We start from the raw sequence: 23,746 nt of genomic DNA, 5'->3' as shown, positions 1-23,746 counted from the left end.
AATGAAGGTCAGTCAGTGAGAGAAATTGGGAAAACTTTGAAAGTGTCCCCAAGTGCAGTTGCAAAAACCATCAAGTGCTACAAAGAAACTGGATCACACGAGGACCACCCCAGGAAAGGAAGACCAAGAGTCACCTCTGCTTCTGAGGATAAGTTTATCCGAGTCACCAGCCTCAGAAATCGCAGGTTAACAGCAGCTCAGATTAGAGACCAGGTCAATGCCACACAGAGTTCTAGCAGCAGACACATCTCTACAACAACTGTTAAGAGGAGACTTTGTGCAGCTGGCCTTCATGGTAAAATAGCCGCTAGGAAACCACTGCTAAGGACAGGCAACAAGCAGAAGAGACTTGTTTGGGCTAAAGAACACAAGGAACAGACATTAGACCAGTGGAAATCTGTGCTTTGGTTTGATGAGTCCAAATTTAAGATCTTTGGTTCCAACCACCATGTCTTTGTGCGATGCAGAAAAGGTGAACGGATGGACTCTACATGCCTGGTTCCCACCGTGAAGCATGGAGGAGGCGGTGTTGTGATGGTGTGGGGGTGCTTTGCTGGTGACACTGTTGGGGATTTATTCAAAATTGAAGGCATACTAAACCAGCATGGCTACCACAGCATCTTGCAGCGGCATGCTATTCCATCCGGTTTGCGTTTAGTTGGACCATCATTTATTTTTCAACAGGACAATGACCCCAAATGCACCTCCAGGCTGTGTAAGGGCTATTTGACCAAGAAGGAGAGTGATGGGGTGCTACGACAGATGACCTGGCCTCCACAGTCACCAGACCTGAACCCAATCGAGATGGTTTGGGGTGAGCTGGACCGCAGAGTGAAGGCAAAAGGGCCAACAAGTGCTAAGCATCTCTGGGAACTCCTTCAAGATTGTTGGAAGACCATTTCCGGTGACTACCTCTTGAAGCTCATCAAGAAAATGCTAAGAGTGTGCAAAGCAGTCATCAAAGCAAAAGGTGGCTACTTTGAAGAACCTAGAATATAAGACATATTTTCAATTGTTTCACACTTTTTTGTTAAGTATATAATTCCACATGTGTTAATTCATAGTTTTGATGCCTTCAGTGTGAATGTACAATTTTCATAGTCATGAAAATACTGAAAAATCTTTAAATGAGAAGGCGTGTCCAAACTTTTGGTCTGTACTGTACATACAAATACATTGTCCCTGCTTTCACATCTCTTGATTGGGGCATCCAGACACATAGCACTCACCTGCTGGGCGGCTTGCCTCTGGTCCGATCTGGCCCACACTCCTGGTTGGGATTCTGTTGAAGTCTCCTGCGCTCCATGACATGGAGGCTGCCAGACGCGACCATGCACAGCATGGTGCATCACACCGCTGCTATACCATGATGCAGCCGGCCGGGCACAGCAGCTCGCACAGAAGTACAGTGCCAGCTGGCTGCTGCTAAGACAGCAGGAGACCAGCGCAGCCGTCCTCTGATCGGCCCAGTTAAGTGTGGCTGTGCGGTACTCACAGGAGATCCGGGGCTCAGGTCAAGAAGGCCCCGGATTTTTGACTACAGGGACACCACTTGCGCCACCAATGGTGGCGGACAAAAGATTATTGTGAGGGCAACCTGGGCATGGGCCCCCCTGAGCCTGGTGCCCCGGGCGGTAGTCCAGATTGCCCTCATTATAATCCGCCTATTATCAGAAGTGAACTCTGTCTCATTTACAGTGTTTTACAGGTTTCAGCCTTCCTTACCTCGGCCATGTCTCTGAGCACTGACCACCTTGTGCTTTTTGGCACTCCAGGGAGGTTGCAGTTCTGGAATATGACAGAACTGGAGAATAATGTCTCCCTGGTCGCTTCATGTTTGATTCGTCTTAAATTTTTTTGTCAACACAATTTTTGTGACCCTTTTGACTTTTTGTAACAAAACTATTGATGGTTCTGTGATCGCTCCCCAACATCTTAGCAATTTCAAGAATGCTGCATCCCCCTGGGGACTTTTAACAATTTTTGACTTTTCCAAGTCAGTAAAATCTCTTTTTTGGCCCATTTTGCCTGAAGAAAACAAGCTGCCTATTAATTCTGCACACCTTAATAAAGAGTGTTTATATCCTTAGACCACAGCCTCCATCACTACACAAATACACATCACCTGATTGGCTTCAACCAATAAGCATTCAAGTTTATACAGGTTAAAGTTGGAAAATGTTCATAAAAGTGTTGATCTGGTCAAAATATTCACTTGCCTAATAGTTATGCACACAGTTTAGGTACGGTAACAAAACCAAGCTCAATATCTAAAAACAGTACAAGATCCAAGCACAGTATGTATATACAGCAGCACCATAATACCAGCACTAAATGGAGATCATTTGCAATGTAACATTAACCCCTATTCTGTAAGTTTGTTTACTATCAAACTAAAGCTTACTGTATAGCCAGAAAAATTGTAAGTGTATGCTGGGAGATGACGTTTAATTGAAAAAAGTGATAATCCCTTTCATCATGCTGTAGATTTGTGAATGTCGTACTGATCAGACGTAAAGGCATAAACTGCCAGAGGCTGGATAAACATCTATGGCCAGTGACTACCAGTTCATGTCTTCTTTGATTGAAGATATTACTGTCATTTTCTTCTTTACCCAGTTCTGACAGCCATGATGACTTCTCTCAGCCAATCCATGTCCGTAGAGTTTGACCCCAGATTTCTTTGTATTTTTGCTTTTCTAATTCATCTGTACTATATATATTAAAGTAAACAACTCCTAGTCCCTCACTGTGTGCCCCTTGATAGAGTGTTGTTACATACTGTGCCCTCCTTAAAAAAAAAAGTCATAGACATAGAGCAACATAAAAAATGTTACCTGCTGTGTCCCATGATAATAAAGTCTCAGATATTGAGTGCCTGCCAATAATAGTGCAATATGCTGTGCCCTATAAAAATAATTCAAGGGTGTGTAACAGATACAAATAAAGCAACATTAGGGGACTAGCTCTTCATGAAGAGGCTAGCTAGATATAGGCTTTTACTGGCTACCTAAATTAGCTTTCTCCAGAGGACAGGAACAACTTCACAATTGCCACCTATTCCTGGGAGCTCCTTATAAGTCAATATATGACCGTTCTTGAAGCTCTGCATCATGTGTAGGGGATATGACACAAGTTAGTGACCCATCTGTAGACACTAGGAAATTCTGTGATCTAAATAAGTTAAAGGGGTGGACCAGCACCTAAAATGTATTTTCTAACTATCAATAGTTAGATCTTAACCAATTTTGTAATTAGCTTTATTATGCACTACCATACACTTTTCCTTATCCTGCTAATTCCTAAATGTGTTTTTTTACTGTACTTCCTGTGACATTTTGTTTGAGAGGAGTCTGGGGCTGCACTCACTACCTGCAGTGTCCATCACCCCTCAGGAACAGAACCTCATCAGGAGGCAGCGCTGCAGTTACTCGCTAGTTTCTTGCATTGCCACCCTCTGCAGATGTCCTGAATCCTGGGTGATGGATGCTGTGGGAGAGGTGAATGCAGCGCTAGCATTATGCTTCTATCTCCGCCGCCATCACAGCTTCTAACTGTGACAGAAAATGTCATCAGGGGGTGGAAATAGAAACAGTGAGTGACACCAGCGCCGCCCCACAGCTTCTAGCACCACCTTCAAATGAATCGTCAGTAGGAGGTGGTACACTCACATCTCACAAGGATTTTATCGCTGTGACCATGGATCCAGGACGTATTCAGAGGGAAGAAACTGTAGTAAGTATCTGCAGCACTGCCCCTTCTGACCTCCTGTTCCAGGTGATGTGATAGACACTGCAGAGAAGCGAGTGCAGTCCCAGCCTCCTGTGATGTCATGTTTGAAACTCCTTTCAAGTGAAACATCACATGAAATACAGTAAAAAAACACATTTAAGAATTAGCTACATAGGGAAAAGTGTACGGAATTGTGTAATAAAGCAAATGACAAAAGTGATTAGCGTGTAAAGATAAATATTTAAAAACATACATTTTAGGTGCAGGACCACCCCTTTAAGATAATAATGCATTTTATTTTTAAAAGCAGCATATTGCTTTAAATGTTAGAAATTGAAAACTATATTAACTCTGTATTATGGCATAACTATTGGTAAATGATTGCTGTGTGATGAGAGCCATCCTCTCACCTTGTCACTGCTGCCGGTGTGTAGATTAGGCTGCACAGATAGCTGTTCATTGGCTTCTGGTGCTTTTACAATTTAAGCCTTCCTGGTGGACTGGACTCATGAAAACAACATGAAAATAGCACCTGATGACGGAAGTTTGACACAAGGGTGCAGTTAATGAGATGACCCCAGCTTAAACCTCAATCACATATTACTGCTAAATGAAGCTATTTGCGAAAGACCAGAGGCAATTCCATATTGTCCTGAGCTAATAGAGGATTACCTGGTATTAAGCAAGGAGGAAGGGGAGATCACTGCACTGAGAGCTCACTGACATCTCCAAATGGGTGGACGATCCTCCGCTGAGCTTTGACGTACAGGCACAGAAGTCCCGGTCACTCCCCCTTCTTAAAAAGAGCAAGTGAAGCCTGGTGAGTTGTGGAGCAGACTGTGATCAGGGGCAGCTGACAAGTGTCACCTTAGGGTTAACCACCTGACAGACAAAGACTGCAAGGTAAGAAGCCACTATACTGATCTCTGTCCACTGCAGGGACAGGGGAGAAACTGAGGCTTGTAATTGTGTGATAGAGAGTAGAGGAAAAGGGGCATAATGCTCAGAAAGTATCTGCTCTGGACTGGATTACCCAGGAGAAGGAGTTCACAATCCATTATAGATATGATGTATTACTCAGGGGGTGTTAGACATCTAAAGAAGGGAAGACTGTGAAGTATTAGAACTTGCACAGAGGAAAGAGTTAAGAAGTCATTCTAACCATCATGTATAACTCAACTATAACTTGTGCAGTGCAAAAAACATAACTCAGGGAGCATTGTAGCAGCTACAGAAAGGACACTGAACTATTATACAAAAGGAAAGAGGTGACAAGCTAATGTAAAAATCATTTAGAACTGTATTATAACATCTACAGAAGAGAAGACTGGGGAGAATTGGAAGTTATAATACAGAGGGACAGGCGACAAGCAAATATAAGCAGAATTTATAACATTACTGAAGGAAAGACTGGGGAATATTAGAACTTGTAGTAGTTGTAGAGAGTGCAGAGAGGCACTAACAGAGATGAATGGAGAGCAGAAGTAAAGGGGGACACATGGGTGTAAAGCTAGTACGGGTTGTACAGGCATGCCCCAAGCATGTGGAGAAGTGTGGGGTACATGGATGGAAGTAGTGAGAGGTTAGATAATGAATCTTTACATGTCAGGATAGTGGACAGCGAGAGGTCATGGTGATAAGTACCTAGAGGGGATACACAGAAGGTGCATGAAGTAAGAGGTAATATGGTAAACTGGCAGAATATGGATTGAAAAACAGAATGTTATAAAGTAGGTAGGGAGATCCAGCACCAAGGACAGCGACTAACTGCATTGCAAGACTGCAGCAATTTACAGAAAAAAGTCTACATGTACAGATACCCTGACATAGAATTACCAGGACATGTCTATCTACACTGATCAGTGTGTTAACCCCCACAGAGAGTGCCAAACCAACCAATTTACACAGTTATACAGCAGACCAGTATATTATGTATATTCATACATTTTTATCTCTATCAAATATCTATCATCTCTCTATGGATCTTTCATGTCTCGTTCTCTCTCATCTCATCTATCTATCCATCATTATCTGTCTATCATATCTTTATTCTATCTTGTCTGTTTTATAGATAAACATGCATGACAACCTATAGTAAGTTCTTAATCTTTATGAAAAATATCTGTTTCTCTACTATTACAATTTACAGGCAGAAATTACACAATGATTATTGCATTTTCCTGTATAAAAATAGATAAGTGTAGATTTATGTGTCTGTGATTGATTGATCAAAACAGACCAAGTTTTATGTTTTATAACATCCTGATGCCTAAACTATGGATGACATCAGATTAAAGACACACACTATACGAAAATCCTACTTTTCTACAACATACTTTGTGATTCATAGAGCATTTTCTATACAGTCAAAGCAATAATTCTAACTGCCTTATAACAGACAAGTTTGAAGTCTGATTACAAACCAGGAAAAATTGCACAACAGTTGCACTAAAGATAATATATGATACAGTACATGTGTTTTGCACTTTGTTTATATGATTAGTTAAAAATTAAACATAAATAATCATTGTTAACACTAAAAAGGACTCCTGCAAAGTAAAAGGGATCATTATAAAGTTTCTGGTGACTTCTACATGATTATTTCCAATTTTTCATTTTGAAAAACCATATACTTGAGGGTATACAATATTATATGATCATGTATAAAAATGTATGGAGTATATAGAACAGAAAGGTACTTTTAGCTTAATTATTTTGTAATTTGAATTCTTTCTAATAGGATAGGCTGATTTCCTGTGCAAAAATCAATACGATAGAGGTTAGACAATCTATAATCACTGCGGACCATCCTTAAAATAAATTATCTGAACAACATTTACAGTGATGTATTCATGTAATCATGTTCCTTCCAAATTACTACTTGGACCCTTGTGGTTCATGATAACAATACCCCTCGTATTCAGTCCAGTTCATTAGTTTTTTTACACGTTTATTTATTATAAATCAATTAATTAATATGATTTATAATTAAAGTGTCTTTAATTAGTTACTTTAATTATAAATAAAATGAAATTTGTTAGGTTTTAGTGAGACTTGTGGTATTCATATCAATACTACTATAAAGGTTTATATTAGTGGAAAGATTGGGGACTCTTGGTCTCTTTGATATATGCCAAGGAACTAATCAATGATTCTGAAACTACAAGCCCAAACTAACATTGTATGAAGCAGGACAGTGTGAAAGATAATAGCCATGAATAATATTTTGGTTGTATGAACTGTATGATATAGATATGGTATAATTGAACTATAATTTTGATTACATTGGATATTAATAGACTTTGCTGTTATTGTGGGGTGTCTTGTACCTTTCATCATTTGTGACCTAGCCGATTACTCTATTAAAACATTGCCACAAATGGACATATAACACTAGCACTTATACAGTACTATGCTATTTAATAATTGATCTTGACCCAAAGTAATAATTCACATTTTTAAGATCACCATACTACTTTCTTGACAAAAACTATAATCAATACTCCTTGAAACAATTCTATCCAAAAAAGGAGCAAAGGTAATAATGTACTCTCTCACTACTTGCTGATTTTCCCTAGGAAGAGTCAATAGTCCTAAGGGAGAAACCAATGGACCTTCACAGATGCCAGTTCTGTGCTTATGAGTTTCAAAAGACAGAAACACATCTGCCCATAAGTGACAGACACTGATTAGCTAATGTCTGGAGTATGTTAAGGACTCCTGAAGAAAGACATTTATCTAAACACCATCATGAAAATGCCAATTTAGAAGCACTTTATTTCTTTCTGAAAGATAACTTTAGGCCTGTAGCAGAATATGATACAGGGATGAAAACATGGAAAAGGGTCATGTTGACATGTGCTATGTGAAATGTCATCAATATGCAAATTTGACAGAATCAGAACATGCACCGAGTTTAGGATTTGCTACAGATATCTAAAAAAAGTTGTGATTTGCTGCTGACAAACACCAAAGCTGTACAGTCACATGACAGAACTCTCCTATTTCACTAAATTGACCCCAGCGATTGGCTACTGCAGTGATCACATGATCAGGAGCCAATGGTTCTGGTTCCTTTTAGGCGCTGTTAGTCCTAGTGTGTTCTTAATACAGGATTGCTCACTGATACACTCCCTCAACTCCAAAGCAGCAATGCCAAAAGTCATTATTGCAAACTGAGGACCTTCAAGGCCCACCATCACAGCTATAGGTTAATTCTGAGCAGGGTCCTGATAACACCATTATCATAGATATTTCCCTATATGTGTAAAATAATAATGAGAGAAGAATTTACTATACAGACAGATTAATTGAACATTGATTTTCTTGCCTGAAGTGCATTAATTTTATTTATTTCAGACAAAATTTATTAAATTGCTCTGTCCATCTTTTATAGGGTTGTCCACTACTAGACAACCCCTGCTTCATTATCAATTTAGGACGCAAATTCAAATAAAAGCAATGTGTCCTCCCCTACCGCAGCGGCACCATTACAGAATTATCAACGTCACAGTTCCTGGAGGGTGACATGACTTGTTGTGTCATATGCCGCCTGCAGCCATTAAGCTGCAGCGCATCCATGTTCTGTCAGGCGGACGTCCGTTCTGAGGAAATAGTGAAAGCTGCAGCCACAGCGGCCACTGATTGACTGCAGCCTGCACAGTCCTAACACAGCTGTGCTCATATTGCTGAACGCCGCTGCTGGAGGAGTTGTATTCAATTCAGGACTCCAATTAAAATAAATACAATGTATACTCTACCAAAAAAGATGAGATTTTAACAAATGTCGTAAAAAAAAAGTAGTTCTCCAACGATGATGGAAAAACAGGTTAGTATAAGATCTCACATTTATTTTATGATTGCGGTGAGCTGACTCTCCCTTGTTCCCTCTCCCCCTTTTATGTTTTTAACAAATTTCATCAACACACTGCAGAGATTTTTTTTCATATAAGTATTTCTATGTGCAAACCCCATTTTTTTTGTGAATTTTGGAAACTATTTCCCATGGAACCTCAGCAAAGTCCGCAATCCCAGAATAAATAGAAAAAAACACTATTTTTGAATTTATGATAACAAAGTGTTCTCCTATGGTCCCCCAGGCTGCAGTAGTACTGAGATGTCCTCCCTGGAGGCCAGGACGCAGCGACCAGTGGGGACCCGGCTCCCGTTACTATGGAGATTTACTTGCTGTCATAAGAGAAATATAGTCCAGCTCACTGTATTGCATCTTGGAGGAGTTTGGAGCAGGAAACACCACGTCAAGACGTGGAAACTGCAAAAGGAAGAAAAATCCAGCTCCCTAATCACGGGTGCGTAGACACCTGAAACGCGTTGATGCGTGCTTTGTAAGCTGTACTGCTGACTCTGTATGTCCATCTTATGTGAATAAAACATTAACTGTTCATGGAGCAGGATTTCTCTTCAGTTTAGATTTACTTGCTGCTTCATCAATTTTCCTCAGCAAATCCGCTACATGTGAATATATCCTTAAATGGATTCTTCCCATTCAGCCTTTTCTAACCTTGTTGTCAGATTACATAATCTTGTATTGGGTTTATCCATACTTTTAGGCCAGGTTTACACTGTTACACTGGGCTGTTTGGCATAGCGGACTGGTGCTGGTTCTGTCTGACATGCACCTGATTGATCAGTAAAGTGGAGCAGACTAGTGCGTGCTCGCTGCTAGCATTCTCCACACCGACCATTGGTCTCTATGAAGATGCGCTCATGTGCACAGGCACGCAGGTTGTTACTGGATCGGTGAGCTCTCCGTGAGCACGTGGCCTGAAAACACTGGCCATATCTGCTGCTGTCTGCCTTATGGAGATACAGATGAACTATGCAGGACACATCTGATTCCAGATTGCTACCTTCAGTCTCAAGTAAAGAATTAGAATACTGTGTCAATTTCTTAATCTATGACTCATTTTCTTAGAATTATTAAATTTACCTGTATGAGATGTTATCAGGATAAATATTAAAGAGTTTTGTGGTTTAAGAACAGAAGTCTGACGTCACTGCCGAATAGTGGCAATATATAACATACACACTGTCACAATTCCCCTATATTTCCAGTGCGGGTGAGCAGTCATCAGACCACATGTAAGTGACTTGGATACTGATTAAATTTGCTGATGACACAAAGCTAGGAGGGATAGCTAATACTAGAGAAGAGAGAGAGAGGATTCAAAAAGACCTAAATAAACTGGAGCAGTGGGCAGCAAACAACAGAATGGTTTTTAACAGAGAAAAATGCAAAGTACTACATCTGGGCAATAAAAATGAAAAAAGCATATACAGAATGGGAGGAATAGAGCTAAGCAACAGTACATGTGAAAAAGACTTAGGTATACTAATAGATCATAGACTGAACATGAGTCAACAGTGTGATGCAGCAGCAAAAAAGGCAAATACAATTCTGGGATGTATTAACAGAAGCATACAGTCTAGATCACGTGAAGTCATTATTGGACTTTACTCCTCTTTGGTCAGACCTCATCTGGAATACTGTGTACAGTTTTGGGCACCACATTTTAAAAAAGACATAGACAAACTGGAGCAAGTTCAGAGAAGAGCGACCAGAATGGTGACTGGTCTGCAAACCATGTCCTATGAGGAACGGTTGCAGGATTTGGGAATGTTTAGCTTGCAAAAAAGAAGACTGAGAGGAGACTTAATAGCTGTCTACAAATATGTCAAGGGCTGTCACATTGTAGAAGGATCATCTTTATTCTCATTTGCACAAGGAAAGACTAGAAGCAATGGGATGAAACTAAATGGGAGGAGACACAGATTAGATATTAGAAAAAACTTTTTGACAGTGAGGGTGATCAATGAGTGGAACAGGCTGCCACGAGAGGTGGTGAGTTCCCCTTCAATGGACGTCTTCAAACAGAGGCTGGACAGACATCTGTTTGAGATGATTTAGTGAATCCTGCTTTGAGCAGGGGGTTGGACCAGATGACCCAGGAGGTCCCTTCCAACTCTACATTCTATGATTCTATGATTCTATGGTAATGTGCCGACTAAACTCCTGCACTATTTTGAATTCTCTTATATTTAAAGTAGCCAAGTGACATTAACCAGCACCTGACCACAAATATCCAAATCACATACATGACCCGCACAGGGAACTCAGGGGAATCGTGACAATGGACACAATACACACAATCAGGGGCGGACACTGACAGCTTGGGGCCCCTGTGCAAGAAATGTGTCTGGGCCCCCCTCCTTTTATGGCGACAAAGCTACAAGTATATATATAGCCAAATATGTACATATATATCTTACATAGTCTCCTTTATTATGTATATTGCTGTCCCTTATTACTCAGTGCTCTCTCTTGTTATGTACAGCACCGTCCCTTACATATCGGATAATATAGCGCCCTGTTCTTTATTACATAGCGTCTTCTCTTTTTAGATATATAATGCAATGACGGCTGATGGAGTGTGGGAAAGCTTCTTTTCTGACGGAGGAGCTGATGGACTGGTCTTCTGGTCAGATGCTGCCTCACCAGCTCCTCCATCAGTAGTTATTTTATATCTAATGACTATGTAATAGTAGAGGGTGCTGTGACTGACAATAATAACAAGAATATGCTATGTAAGGGACAGCACTGTACATAAGAGCAGAGGAAGCTATATAATAAAGGATGGCACCATATATAACTAGAGAGGATGGTACGTAAAAAGGGAGGGTGTTATACATAATAAAAGTTGAAAGTATGTAACTAAGGATGGCGCAATACATAATAAGTGAGTACACTATATACAAAGGAACTAGGCTATACATAATAAGGCTACATTCCTGCATCTGTGTGCAGTGTCGGTGTGCTGCCCTGTTTTACAGACGCATTGACCATGTCCTACTCTAGTTCTCGGATCAGAACAGGAAATTCTCTGACCCTCACAGATCTAATTCTCAGATCAGTGATTTTCACGGAAATGTGAATGGACCCAGAAAACTCTACGAGTCCGTGTGCCGTCAAATAAAAAAATTTGGCAGCTCACGGAAATTTCACACAAATGGGAGAATGCAGCCTAAGGGATTTTACATTAAACATTATCACTCCAAGTCACACAGTGCAGATACAGAATAAAATTTACATCCAGGCACTTACTGCTGACATCTCATCTGATTAAAGTCGGTTTCTGCTGCTTCTTCTCCATCTGGTCAGACCTTCATATCGAAATCTCCCAGCCACGACTTGTCTTTTCACAATGATCACCGCAGCCCTAAAAATAACAAGGTCACATATATTGTATACATACAATATATGTGACCTGCTCTGTGACCCTGAATACAGACATGTACCCCACCATTAATATACTATCAGCCATGCACCAATCAAAATATATCCATTATTGTCATCTCCCCCACCTCCATCACTGCTCTCCCACATCCCCATCATTGTTCTCCCCACCTCCATCATTGCTTTTCCCACCTCCATCATAAAGTTCAGTGTATTACCACATAGGGGTGATAAATAACAATCTTGAAAATGATTGAAACTCAACTTAAAAATGGATTGTAGGTAATACACAGTGGGGCTATTGTACAGGTGCAATGGAAATTTTTAAATTATTCAACTTCCCCCCTATAGCAAATTATGTTTACTAATTACATTTTACAAACATTCTGATGTTTGCAATAAAGCAATAAAACTAGATCAATTTCAAAGCCTCAACCCAACCAATATACCAAGTGATTTCTCCAAATTCAATATAAAATTATACAATTAACGAATACAGAATATTTAGAAAAAGGGGAGAGATAGTGAAGTAATGAGGCTCCCCAAAGTAAATTACCAATAAATTAAAAAAAAGAGAGGAGAAGACAAATATATCTGTGCTCACCTTTGTTAGCTATGTGCGAAAGTCTAGCACAATTCTGTATTCGCTGGCTGCTACCTGCCTCATTCCCCATTCTTCATGGTTGGAGTGCTGTAGGTAAAGCAGATATATTCCAATAGTAGAAGAATGAGGCTCTATCTGATGATGTCTATTTGTATAGACACAGTGCATAGAGTTTGATTCAATTCTCAAGATTATTTATTACTTACAAAACGCAAAACAATTCAAATAGAATAAAATAGCACCACAGTGTTTTCTACCCAATGAAGACTTTGATACAAATGTTGTAGCGCTTTTAAGGTTTTATATTCTATTCTATTTGTTTCTTTTGTTTTGCTTTATTGAACTAGAGTTAAAATAGTTACCAGAAAAGGGGAATAGAATACGTGTAAATATGGACCCTTTAAAAATAATAAATTTTTATTTAAATATATTTAAAATGCTCCAAAACATCCCATGTGCACAATGAGAAAAAACACAATATGAATGTCTGATCAAATGCAACAGGCAAAAAGATGATATGATCAGAACACATACAAATAGCATAGACACGGAAGCATGTATAGATCCTACGGATAGAGATAATCCCAAAATAGGTCAATGTTGTGGTTAGGTAAATAATTCAATGATAGCATAATAACATCCCAGGTAAAATTGTATTCTTTTAAAAGGGTTCATATTTACACTCTTCATGCAACTAATCAGTCAGTTGTATTCAGAAATGAATCAAGCTGTTTGCAGTCTGTTAATACAAGCTGACAGCACCAGTTAAAACAAGGATGTCAAACTCAAACACACAGAGGGACAAAATAAAAAACTTGGATAAAATCATGGGCCAACCAGTATACAGAATAATGGGTCCCACACAGTCCTCCATACAAAATAATGGGCCCACATAGTCCTCCATACAGTATAATGGGCCCTATATTGTCCTCCATGCAGTATAATGGGCCTCACACAGTCCTCCATACAGAATAATGTGCCCCACATAGTCCTCCATAAATTATAATGGGCGTCATATAGTCCTCCAAACAGTATAATGACCCCACATAGTCCTCCATACAGTATAGTGGGTCCCACATAGTCCTCCATACAGAATAATGGCCCCACATAGTCCTCCATACAGAATAATGGGCCCCACATAGTCCTCCATACAATATAATGGGCCCCACATAGTCCTCCATGAAGAATAATGGCCCCACATAGTCCTCCATACAATTTAATGAGCCCCACACAGTCCTCCATGAAGAATAATGGCCCCACATAGTCCTCCATACGGAATAATGGGCCCCACATAGTCCTCCATGAAGAATAATGGCCCCACATAGGAGTAGAGATTCTGATGTCGCAGGCCAAATACAGCCAGATTTGGCCCACAGGCCAGAGTTTGACATGTATGAGTTAGAACCTCTACAATGAGCAGGGCTCTGATAAGGTAGTTTTGTACCATAGGCAGATGAATCAAATGGCACATGTTCTCTGCGAATGGGTAAGAATCAGTCAAAACCTGTTGCCCACCTAACCCCCTCAATATGTGTCAGTGAGTAATAATCCACACACTCTTTCAAGTTCCACTATCCTGGACTATTCACCATCCCAACCTCCACAAGATTTGATGTATGTTGTTACCATATGTCTTGCCTCCTACTGAAAAAGTAGTGATTAGAAACGGGATGGTTACTATGGGGATGGATTATAAAAACACACACACATACACTTTTTGCATGCCCCAATGCACTCTGTGCAGCACCTTTGCTTTTTTACTATAGAATTTTCTATTCCCTCTCCTGCCAAGGAACAGGGCTTAAAGTGGGTTCATGTTCTTGGGCAAATGAAGAATCGTGCAGAATTGACATACCGTAGTGATCCACACCCCCCACTTGACACTGCTCTCCGGCCTTCACATTACTGTGCTCACTGTCAGTTAAGGTTATCGTGCAGGCAGATAATACCGCAGTGTGTGGTGACTCACTGACTCGACTCACCTTTCTGCCTGCGACCTGGCAGTCTATGTGCTGCAGTGCTCACAGCTGTGGCACTTTCTGTAACTGCAAGTGGTCAAAACCCTTGAGTGACTGCAAAAGACCTGCACCAAGATTCATTGGCAGCAGGTACAGAGCTTTCAGCCTGCACAGTAAATCTCAGGCTAAACTTTGAAGGACTTGTAGCTGTTTTGTTCTGACCCAAAATCAGACTATGGGATTACCAGTGAGACCAAATTGTGGGACTTGGCCTTCTTAGTCACAAGCACTCAGAGAAAAGAATGCACAGAGGTCGTGACCATAAACAATTCTATTTATTGCCCTGTGTTTAGTTTTCTTACACCATTTACAGACAAAAGTAACACTGAATGCAAAGTTCCCATTGGAAGTTCCACCAACTACCCCTTCTCCGGAGTATGTCATGATAACTTTCGGCTATCATGCCTGTCCCAGTATACTACTTATAACACAGTTTTCACAGAGCATCACATATAAGATAAGAAAATATTAGACCAAATATGGAACCTTGAAAATTTTTAAACAAAATATGGGACTAAAAGACTAGTTAATATTAAACAAAATATAGAACAAGGAGGAAAATATTAACCCTTCCATACCAGACTCCATGCCTGAACTCCAAGACGTGCATCTCTACCGACCCAAAAGCACAAGAAAAGTCAGGTTCTATAACCTGCAAACCATATAAGTAAGTCAGAGAAGCATTGGGATTATATTTAGTGGATGGTTGAACCAAAACTAGAACTTTACGTTAGTATAGATCAGCAGTATGTATGGAGGAAGAATGATGCATACGCTGAAAATATCATGCCTACAATAAAGCATGGTTGTAGCTCAGTAATGCTCGGGGTAGGGCAACATGATTCAATCTAGTATCTGAAAACATAATGCCTTTTGTGAGGAAGCTGAAGCTTGGAAGTCATTATTAGGTCAATTATCACAAGCATGCCTCAAAATCCACCAGACTTGGTTTCAGAAAGAGTCCGGAAAGTTTCAGGAGCAGTTATCACAGTTGCCTGACATGTATCCCATAGAAAATCTTTATTGGGAATTGAAGAAGACAGTTGCAGCACACAAACCCAAACATTTTAGTAAACCAAGACCATTGCCCATAGAGATTAGGCTAAGATTCCTCAGAAACATTGCCAGAAGATGATGTCTGGTTAAGCATAACATTTTCAGCAGGTCATAACAACCAAAAGGTGCTTTGCTAAGTAACAAATACGCTTGAAGGGATTGAATAACTGTGAGGCGGCTGTAGTCATTAAAAGTAGCGTTGCTGTATTAGTTGAGTTAATTCTTGTTTAATTGGTTTATAGCAAAACATCAGAAAGTTTGGAAATTTTGCTAATAAATCAGATTTGCAATGGGGGTTGCATACTTATGATTGCAACTGAATAGCATAAAAATCATGCAATATTTTTTTACAATGGTGCCATAAGTTGCCATATGAAAATCACTTGTTTCCATTATTGATAAAGGGTTGTCCACTCCACTACTAGGACAACCCCTTCTTGATCTAAATGTTTGGCCTTGATAAAAGGTGTCGGCTCTTGCGTTCCCAGGGCTCAAGTGCGGTTGTTATGACACGTGAGTCCGGGGCCCAATCGGCGCTTGCGTCACTGTCCCCGCCTTATTGAACAATAAGAGGAAATAAGAGATCAGCAGCAGCCCGGACTGTGAGTGCCGCGAGTGCCAACACCGCTGGAATGGCGTTAGCATTGGACAGGAATATAAGGTTTTTTGTTATTAGGGACAAACATTTAGATCAAGAAGGGGTTGTCATAGTAATGGACAACCCCTTTAAGGATGTACGTTGTGTGCGCACAGAACATCATGTTATTGGCAGCACATGTCCCGTCTACACAGCTCGATATAACAATGATTCTCATGTTTACTTACATATCATCACACCTGAGGAACGAGCTGACCTGTTTAGATAAGTCGATAATCAGAAACATGCAGTCCAAAGATTGCTCATTCCTGTTCATCAGCCTAACTAGATCTTTATGGTGAAAATATTACTGGGCAACTTGTGTGGAATAGTCCTTTCAGTTTCATCATCCAGGAAGTTCTGGTGACTAATATGACCCCTGGAAAGAATATAAAGTTATTTAATTTCCAGTTAGTCACTATGAGATCACATGACCCAAATAAAAAATAGATATACTAGCTGAAATCTATGCATACTAGGTGACTAGTTACATAATGATTCATTTGTTTTACTACAGTGCTACTTTAAGTATTTTTTTTATCCTGGATATTCCATCTAAAGCACCAGCATAATTATATTTAAGCCAATTGTCACCCTACCATAAATTGATGAAGCCCACTATCACAGATGACATATCACATTTCAGTTGAGTTTCTCAGTCTGTGCCCCCACAATACTTTGTCTCATTGTACTTTGTGGAGTCATAGAGACACTAGACCTCAAAGCATGCAACTTGATCTCTTCTTTTTTTTTACCTATGTTAGTTCCCATGGCATAAAATTAATGAAAGCTTTGGAATAAGAGAACAAATGTTGGAGATGAAAGATGTTTATTCCTAATGTTGTACTACTCAAATATCTTTTTGTAATATACTGTATCTGTGTGTTTATTTGAAGAGCACTGGAAGTGACATGACGACTGGACGCACTGGGCAAGCGTACTATAGCATGCAGCTAACAACTTCACTGCTGTTCCTGGGAATATTTTGCATCCATACCATTTGTTGTAATGGTCAAGTTGACCCACTTGCCCTGGGTCGAGCAGATCCTCAGTGCTGGGAGACGTCAACGGTTATCTTACTGGAGATGAAAAAGCCCCGGATAGCTGATTCTGTGGCTGGATTCTGGGACTTCATGATATATCTGAAATCATCTGATAATATTAATCATGGTGATCTGTTTTGGCACCTAGCACAACTTTTCTGGGACATCTATGTGGACTGCGTACTCTCCAGGACACATGGGCTGGGCAGAAGACAGTTAAATGAAGAAGGAAAGAAAATAACCAATGTTGTTTCTCAGTTCACATCAAGTAAGTCCATTGAGGTGTGGCCAAAAGAACCACAACACATGCAATATTCATCCAACATATAAACATCTAATGTGTGAATTATGGCAAGACAATAAAAACATGTTGTAAAAAAATATGTGTAATGGTCTATAGTTAATAGCAATTGCATACATTTATGTACCATATGTCATCTGAAAATGTTATTGTATTTCCCTCATATCAAATATTCCAAATGCCAGCCCCCCAAAAAACACTAAGCTTATACATGAAAGATGTGGTTTGACAAGGTGTCCACGCAACTGAATGTGTGACCATGGTGGCACTGATTCTTCTTGTGAATAAATGCTCTTCCCACTGGCTCTCCACCCTGGTTTATAGGTGACTATGCTAAGCAGAAATGCCCCACCCTATCACGTCCATTTATCCTAAAAGTGTACATAGAAACGTCTTTCTATAATGGGTTAACTCCAGTAAGGCAATTTATTTTGCTTGTGTGCTTTTTAAATCTGCCGACCTGTATATATTTATATTGTTTAGTTAATTTATTGTTACATAATTTAAACCCTTATAATAAAATATTTTAACAATGAAAAGAACAATAATCGCTGCATCGCTTTTTCAGTGTGCCATGCTTTCTTAGGCTAGCTTAGGTCACATTGACAGCATAGTTTCACCCCTTAGGCAAGGTTCATATCTCTATTACGCAATTAGTTTATCTGTTCCATTTTAGAAACAAAAATACCTCGTTCATGCAGGGAACAGATCTCTAAAATGGCAAACACATATGGAAGCTGACTATTGACTATAACGAGGTCTGTCGGGTTCCCAATATGGTTTGCGATATTTACCGGGTTGCTCTATATGTTCCAGTACTTTTTCACGACATGACTTTTGCTTGAACACATAATCCATTTCATCTTGTTTAGAAATTTCTGCTCCGAGAGCTATTCCACATTGGGAAACGCCAGAGATATAAATCTAAAAAATGTCCCTTATTTAAACAAAATTTTAAAAAAATTACCCCATTCATTTACTATTGTAAAAAAATTAATTAAAGCACCACTCCAGCATTTTTTTTATTGCAGCGCTGGAATGGTGCCACTAATGTAAGGTCCCTGCACCTAATATTATTCTCATAACCCACCGTCTTCAGCTGTTCCCAGTGCCACTTCGGTTCCGCACAGCCATCTTGTAACCGCAACTTCCGACTGACCAGTAGTCAGTGGTAATAGTCACATGCTCTCATTGTAAGTCTATGTGAGCCAAAAGAAGGCCCTCATAGACTTGCCTTGAAACGTGACCTCTGGCTCACTCCAGCAACCACTGGAGCGATCCTGCAGCCCACAACCTACTGTAGACCGACAGGAGCAGCGGTGATAAAAGATGAAGATGGCGGTGGGTAAGTATAAGACTAGGGGCAGGGGCCCTACATTAGTTGCACCACTTCAGAGCTAAAAGAAAAAAAATGGAATGGTGCTTTAATTTAGTAACTTTGACAACTGAGCATTCATGAGTGGCAAAATAATATGATACATAGTTTGTACAGTTTAACATAACAGCATCATCCTAAAAATGTAATTTTTACCAAAGTAGATGTAAAGTATGTTGTATATTTTAGCCACACATGACCGAACTTTTGAAAATTTACCAACTATTTAATTCCAAATAATGGAGCTGTATCTCCTGTATATTGGACAGTGGAAACTAAACGTAGATCTGTCACCAGATTTCACAAAACAAGCTGCATATATTATTAAACAGATCTCTTAGACTTGATATGGCTGGTGCATTTGCTTTGGAAATCTGTGTCAGAATGGCTGTATAACTCCTTCTCAAAGTTTCCCAACCTGTTATTAAATGTGCATTTCATCAGTCCAAGTAGAGCAGGACACATAAAATGCTCATTATAATATTTGGACATAGATATTTAATATCGCATGCAATTTGTACTTGTACTGTTAAATCTTGTGACAAATCTGCCTTAACCCTTTCACGACATGCTTCGTACATATACGGCTCATGGCGTGTCTCCCCCTTTGATGCAGGCTCTGGCACTGAGCCCGCATCTTTCCCGACACATGACTACTAATCTGATCAGTTGTCATGTGCGCCTAACAGCTGCGGGTGGAATCGCGATCCACCCGCGGCTGTTAGCATGTTAAATGCCGCTGTCAATCTCTGACAGCGGCATTTAAAATGGCCACTAATCCAGCCCATCGGCGCGCCCGTCACATGATTGACAGTCAACGATGGGTTGATCTGACAACCAAGGATCTGCAGGTCTACAGGAGACCCCTGTGGTTGTCATTGCCGGGATTCTATGAGCGCCGCCCAGTGGCCCAAAATGAAACAATAAAAAAATTAAATATAGACATATTTAATATCACGGCGTTCAGAATCGCCCAATCTCTCAAAATATAAAAAGAATTAGTCCGATTGGTAAATGGCGTAACAAGAAAAAAAAAATCAAAACGCCAGAATAATGTTTGTTTGGTTGCCGCAACATTGCAATAAAATGCAATAATGGGTGATCAAAACATTGTGTCTACACCAAAATGGTATCGATAGAAACTTCAGCTCAGCGCACAAAAAATAAGCCCTCATCCGGTACCTGATCCAGAAAAATGGAGAAGATACGGGTCTCAGAAAATGTCAACTTTTTTTTTAACAAACTTTGGATTTTTTTTCACCACTTAAATAAAAAAGAACCTATACATGATTGGTATCTGCAAACTCGTAATGACCTGGAGAATCATATTGGCAGGTCAGTTTTAGCATTTAGTGAACATGGTAAAAAAAAAAAACAACAACTGTGGAATTGCACTTTTTTTTTGCAATTTCAGCCCACTTGGAATTTTTTTCCTGTTTTCGAGTACACAATATGGTAAAACCAATGGTGTCATTCAAAAGTACATCTTGTCCCGCTAAAAACAAGCTCTCACATGGCCATATTGACCAAAAAATAAAAAAGTTATAGCTCTGGGAAGAAGAGGAGCAAAAAACAAAAGTGAAAAAACAGAAAAGGGCTGCGGCGTGAAGGGGTTAAAGGCGTTGTCCACTCCTCAGACAACCCCTTCTTAATCCGTATATTTGCCCCTAGTAAAATAATAACACTTAGACCGGGGTCACACGAGCATTGATTCTCTCATGCAAGAGAATCGAATCGATTATGTAAATGACACTCGGCTCAAACTGTGATCAGAGCGCGAGCCTAGTGTGTTTACTGTGCTATGATTCTCTTGGCTGAGAGAATCATATCACAGGTGTGGAGAAGACTGAGAACTTAATTTCCCCATTTTCTCCATTGCCTGTGTCCGCATAAATTGGACTGCACTCTGATGACATCCGAGTGCAGTCTGATGGTATACGTGCATCCATAGACTTGTATGAGCGTGTGTGATCTGATTTGCAGAGCCACTTGCAGTATTCTGCAATTTTTTTTCTCATGCTAAATCGGCATGAGAAAAAAATCACAGTTCTGCACTGCTCATAGTATAACATTGAGCACTCATCCGATGTATATGCTCATGTGAGCGAGCCCTTATACTTGCCTTCCAGTGGTGTTGACACTGGCTCTCCCAGGGTTTGCGTGACATTGTTACATCATGTGATCACTGCGACCAATCAGTGGATGCTTTACTCTTTCTGCCTTTGGAGAAATCACATATATCCGGAGTAAATGAAAGCTGCTGCTCTCTCACTTCCTCCGGATGTGCCAAGTCCAAAGGTGGGGAGAGTGAAGTGGTACTGATTGGCTGCAGGGATTACGTGACATAACAATGTAATGCAAACCCCAGGAGAGAAAGTGCCGACACTGCTGGTACAACGCCGGCATCTGAGGTAAGAATAAGTGTTATTATTTTCATCGGGAAAACATATTGAGAAGGGGTTGTCCGAGCAGTGAACAACGCCTTTAAGGCAGATCTGACACCAGATTTAACAGTACAAACTGCATGCAGTACAGTATTAAATAGATATCTTAGACCTGTGTTCTTAGTTTGGAAATATATGTCCAAATATTAAAATGAGCATTTTATGTGTCCTGCTCAACGTGGACTAGTAAAATGCTAATTTTAAGTGGTTAAGAAGAAGTTGCCAGAGTAGTGGACAACCCCTCTAAAGAGAACTAGCTCATGGCTTAAAGTTAATTTTACATTAATTCAGCAATCGCTACGCAGCAAAAAGGGGCTTGTTAGAATGCAAGGGAAAGGAAGTAATACAGTCATGGTGGTGGGTTAGGGGGGCTAAGCCAGCTGACATGCTCCTTTTAATAAAGATCCGAATTTCAAATTCCATGGTGTAATGTGTAGGAAGAATGGTGGTGAAGCAAATTTACATAGTTTTGCGCATCTATATTCATATATTTAACTTTTATTATGAGCAGAGATTCATTTTGTGATGTTAATATACACATTTTACCAAGAAGGAGAATACTAGCTATTTCCACTAGAAAGCAATTTATAAGAAAGTTGTGCAGACTGAAGCTGTTATGAACAATAGTGGATGCTACAAACTTACCAAAGGTGCAAGATAAACACTAACTTCAAGGAAACAGTAAGATGAATAACTGAAAGAGTGACCGCTATATTTAGTTATGAGTTCAGTGTATCATAGCACAGGAAGATAATTACATTTGTGCAGATTTCCTGCAGGCTACAGATATGTTGATGACGTATGTAGAGCACATGTGAAAATTGCTTCATTGTGTTAACTCTTTTCTTCCAGAAACATTTTCCCACAATCGAAGATCTGTTTTACCGGATCAAAAAGAACTCATTCAGCAGTTAATAGGCATCCAAATAAACAAAAGAGAATCCCGACTACTCAGAAGTATCAAAAGAGGAATCAAGAGGAAGTAGTTTAAATTAAAGTGAAACCAAAGCAACATTTTTTCAGACCATTAATTGTAATGAACATTCAGAGAGTGAATAGCTGTCATACATTCAATTTCAGGTTGCACTTGGATACATCTGTAAATTAATTTGTTTGATACAAATGCCTTACAAATAAATATGTTCATAAAAGGGTTCAATGCATGTATCTGATTTCTTGACTAAAGGGGTATGCTCGCACAGATTTTTTTTTCTCACAAGGATTTTGTGGCGCATTATGCATGAAAATGGCCCTCTGACTGGTTAAGGTGAAATCTGTGTTACGGTTCATAGTCGGAGATTTTTTGTCAACTGTTTCTAAAAGCAAAGAAGAAAATTGTGATTTCAGCTCTGGATTATAGAAATGTAGGGTCAGTACAAGAAAAGTAGTGTAATTAATTTCAAAAGTTACTCAACTTTGTATGTAGATTGACGATATATATCTATAATATATCATTTAGGATTTTGCATTTTTATTTATGCCATTTTGAATAAAAAATTAAAAAATATCTGTCAGAAAAATATTAAGCAAATATTCTTTCTCCCCCTGAAACCGATCGCCCCCCTCCCCTATAGTATTGGTCAGAGGAGAAGAACTGACAATCCACCATCTGTCTGTATGCGAATTAACACACACATGAGAAGTGCCTTGTAAGCAAATGCTAGCACAAAGGGTGCTACCAACCCAATTAAAATGCGAGGGTAGTTTCCACTGACGCAGGCCTGTGATAATTTACAACCGGGTGAGGAGGAAAGCTCGTTTAGGCTTCAAACACACTCGCAATAACCAGAACAATTCCAAGCTGCAATATGCAGCCGGGCCGGCGCCGACATTAAATATGGAATAACTAAAGTTCCATACGTCCGATAAAAATGGGGCCCATATTTTTAGTGACAGGGTCAGCTAAGGAACAATATGCTTATTTTTCCGTAGCTGTAAGCCCCTCCGGGGAGCGGTAATACAGCGGTACAAAATATCAGACCGCAGCTATATCGTGTGTGGTCTCTGGAGAAAGGTAAATTCATAATAGAAAATATGGTATCACTTTCGGGCTTCTGCGATCAACCAGCGATAAGTTATCTCAGAAGCCAGCTATTTTAATAAAAATGTGAAGGCTGGAGTCCAGCCCACATGATGTCATCCCAGGGGGTGAGTGGGCAGGTCTCCCCCTTCGGCATAAAAGACCCTACTGAGGATGGGTCAGTATTCATTGCCAGGGGGGTATAGATTCTATAAGCAACGGATCCCGTTCGATAACGGTCAAATCAATAAGTGGGGCACCC

General features: G+C 39.9%; 1 protein-coding gene across 1 annotated transcript; it reads left to right on the top strand.

The window, feature by feature from the left end:
- Positions 1 to 4,513: 4,513 nt before the first annotated feature.
- Positions 4,514 to 22,656, top strand: FAM237A (family with sequence similarity 237 member A). The gene is made up of 3 exons (XM_073645602.1): positions 4,514 to 4,635; positions 17,198 to 17,612; positions 22,317 to 22,656. The coding sequence occupies exons 2-3, from the start codon at positions 17,213 to 17,215 to the stop codon at positions 22,448 to 22,450; spliced, it is 534 nt and encodes a 177-aa protein (XP_073501703.1). The 5' UTR covers positions 4,514 to 4,635; positions 17,198 to 17,212; the 3' UTR covers positions 22,451 to 22,656.
- The last annotated feature ends 1,090 nt before the right edge of the window (positions 22,657 to 23,746 follow it).

The sequence above is a fragment of the Phyllobates terribilis genome, unplaced genomic scaffold (genome assembly GCF_046119375.1).
Source record: "Phyllobates terribilis strain yellow unplaced genomic scaffold, ASM4611937v1 Scaffold_9__5_contigs__length_417890890, whole genome shotgun sequence".
Taxonomy (NCBI): Eukaryota; Metazoa; Chordata; class Amphibia; order Anura; family Dendrobatidae; genus Phyllobates; species Phyllobates terribilis.
Note: the sequence above shows the minus strand (reverse complement) of the source record. Positions and strands in the feature narration are given on the sequence as shown.

Coding starts and splice junctions, on each gene's coding strand:
- FAM237A (XM_073645602.1), top strand. CDS start 17,213: ATGACGACTGGACGCACTGGGCAAGCGTACTATAGCATGCAGCTAACA. Junction 17,613..22,316: donor TGTTTCTCAGTTCACATCAA/GTAAGTCCATTG, acceptor CTTTTCTTCCAG/AAACATTTTCCCACAATCGA.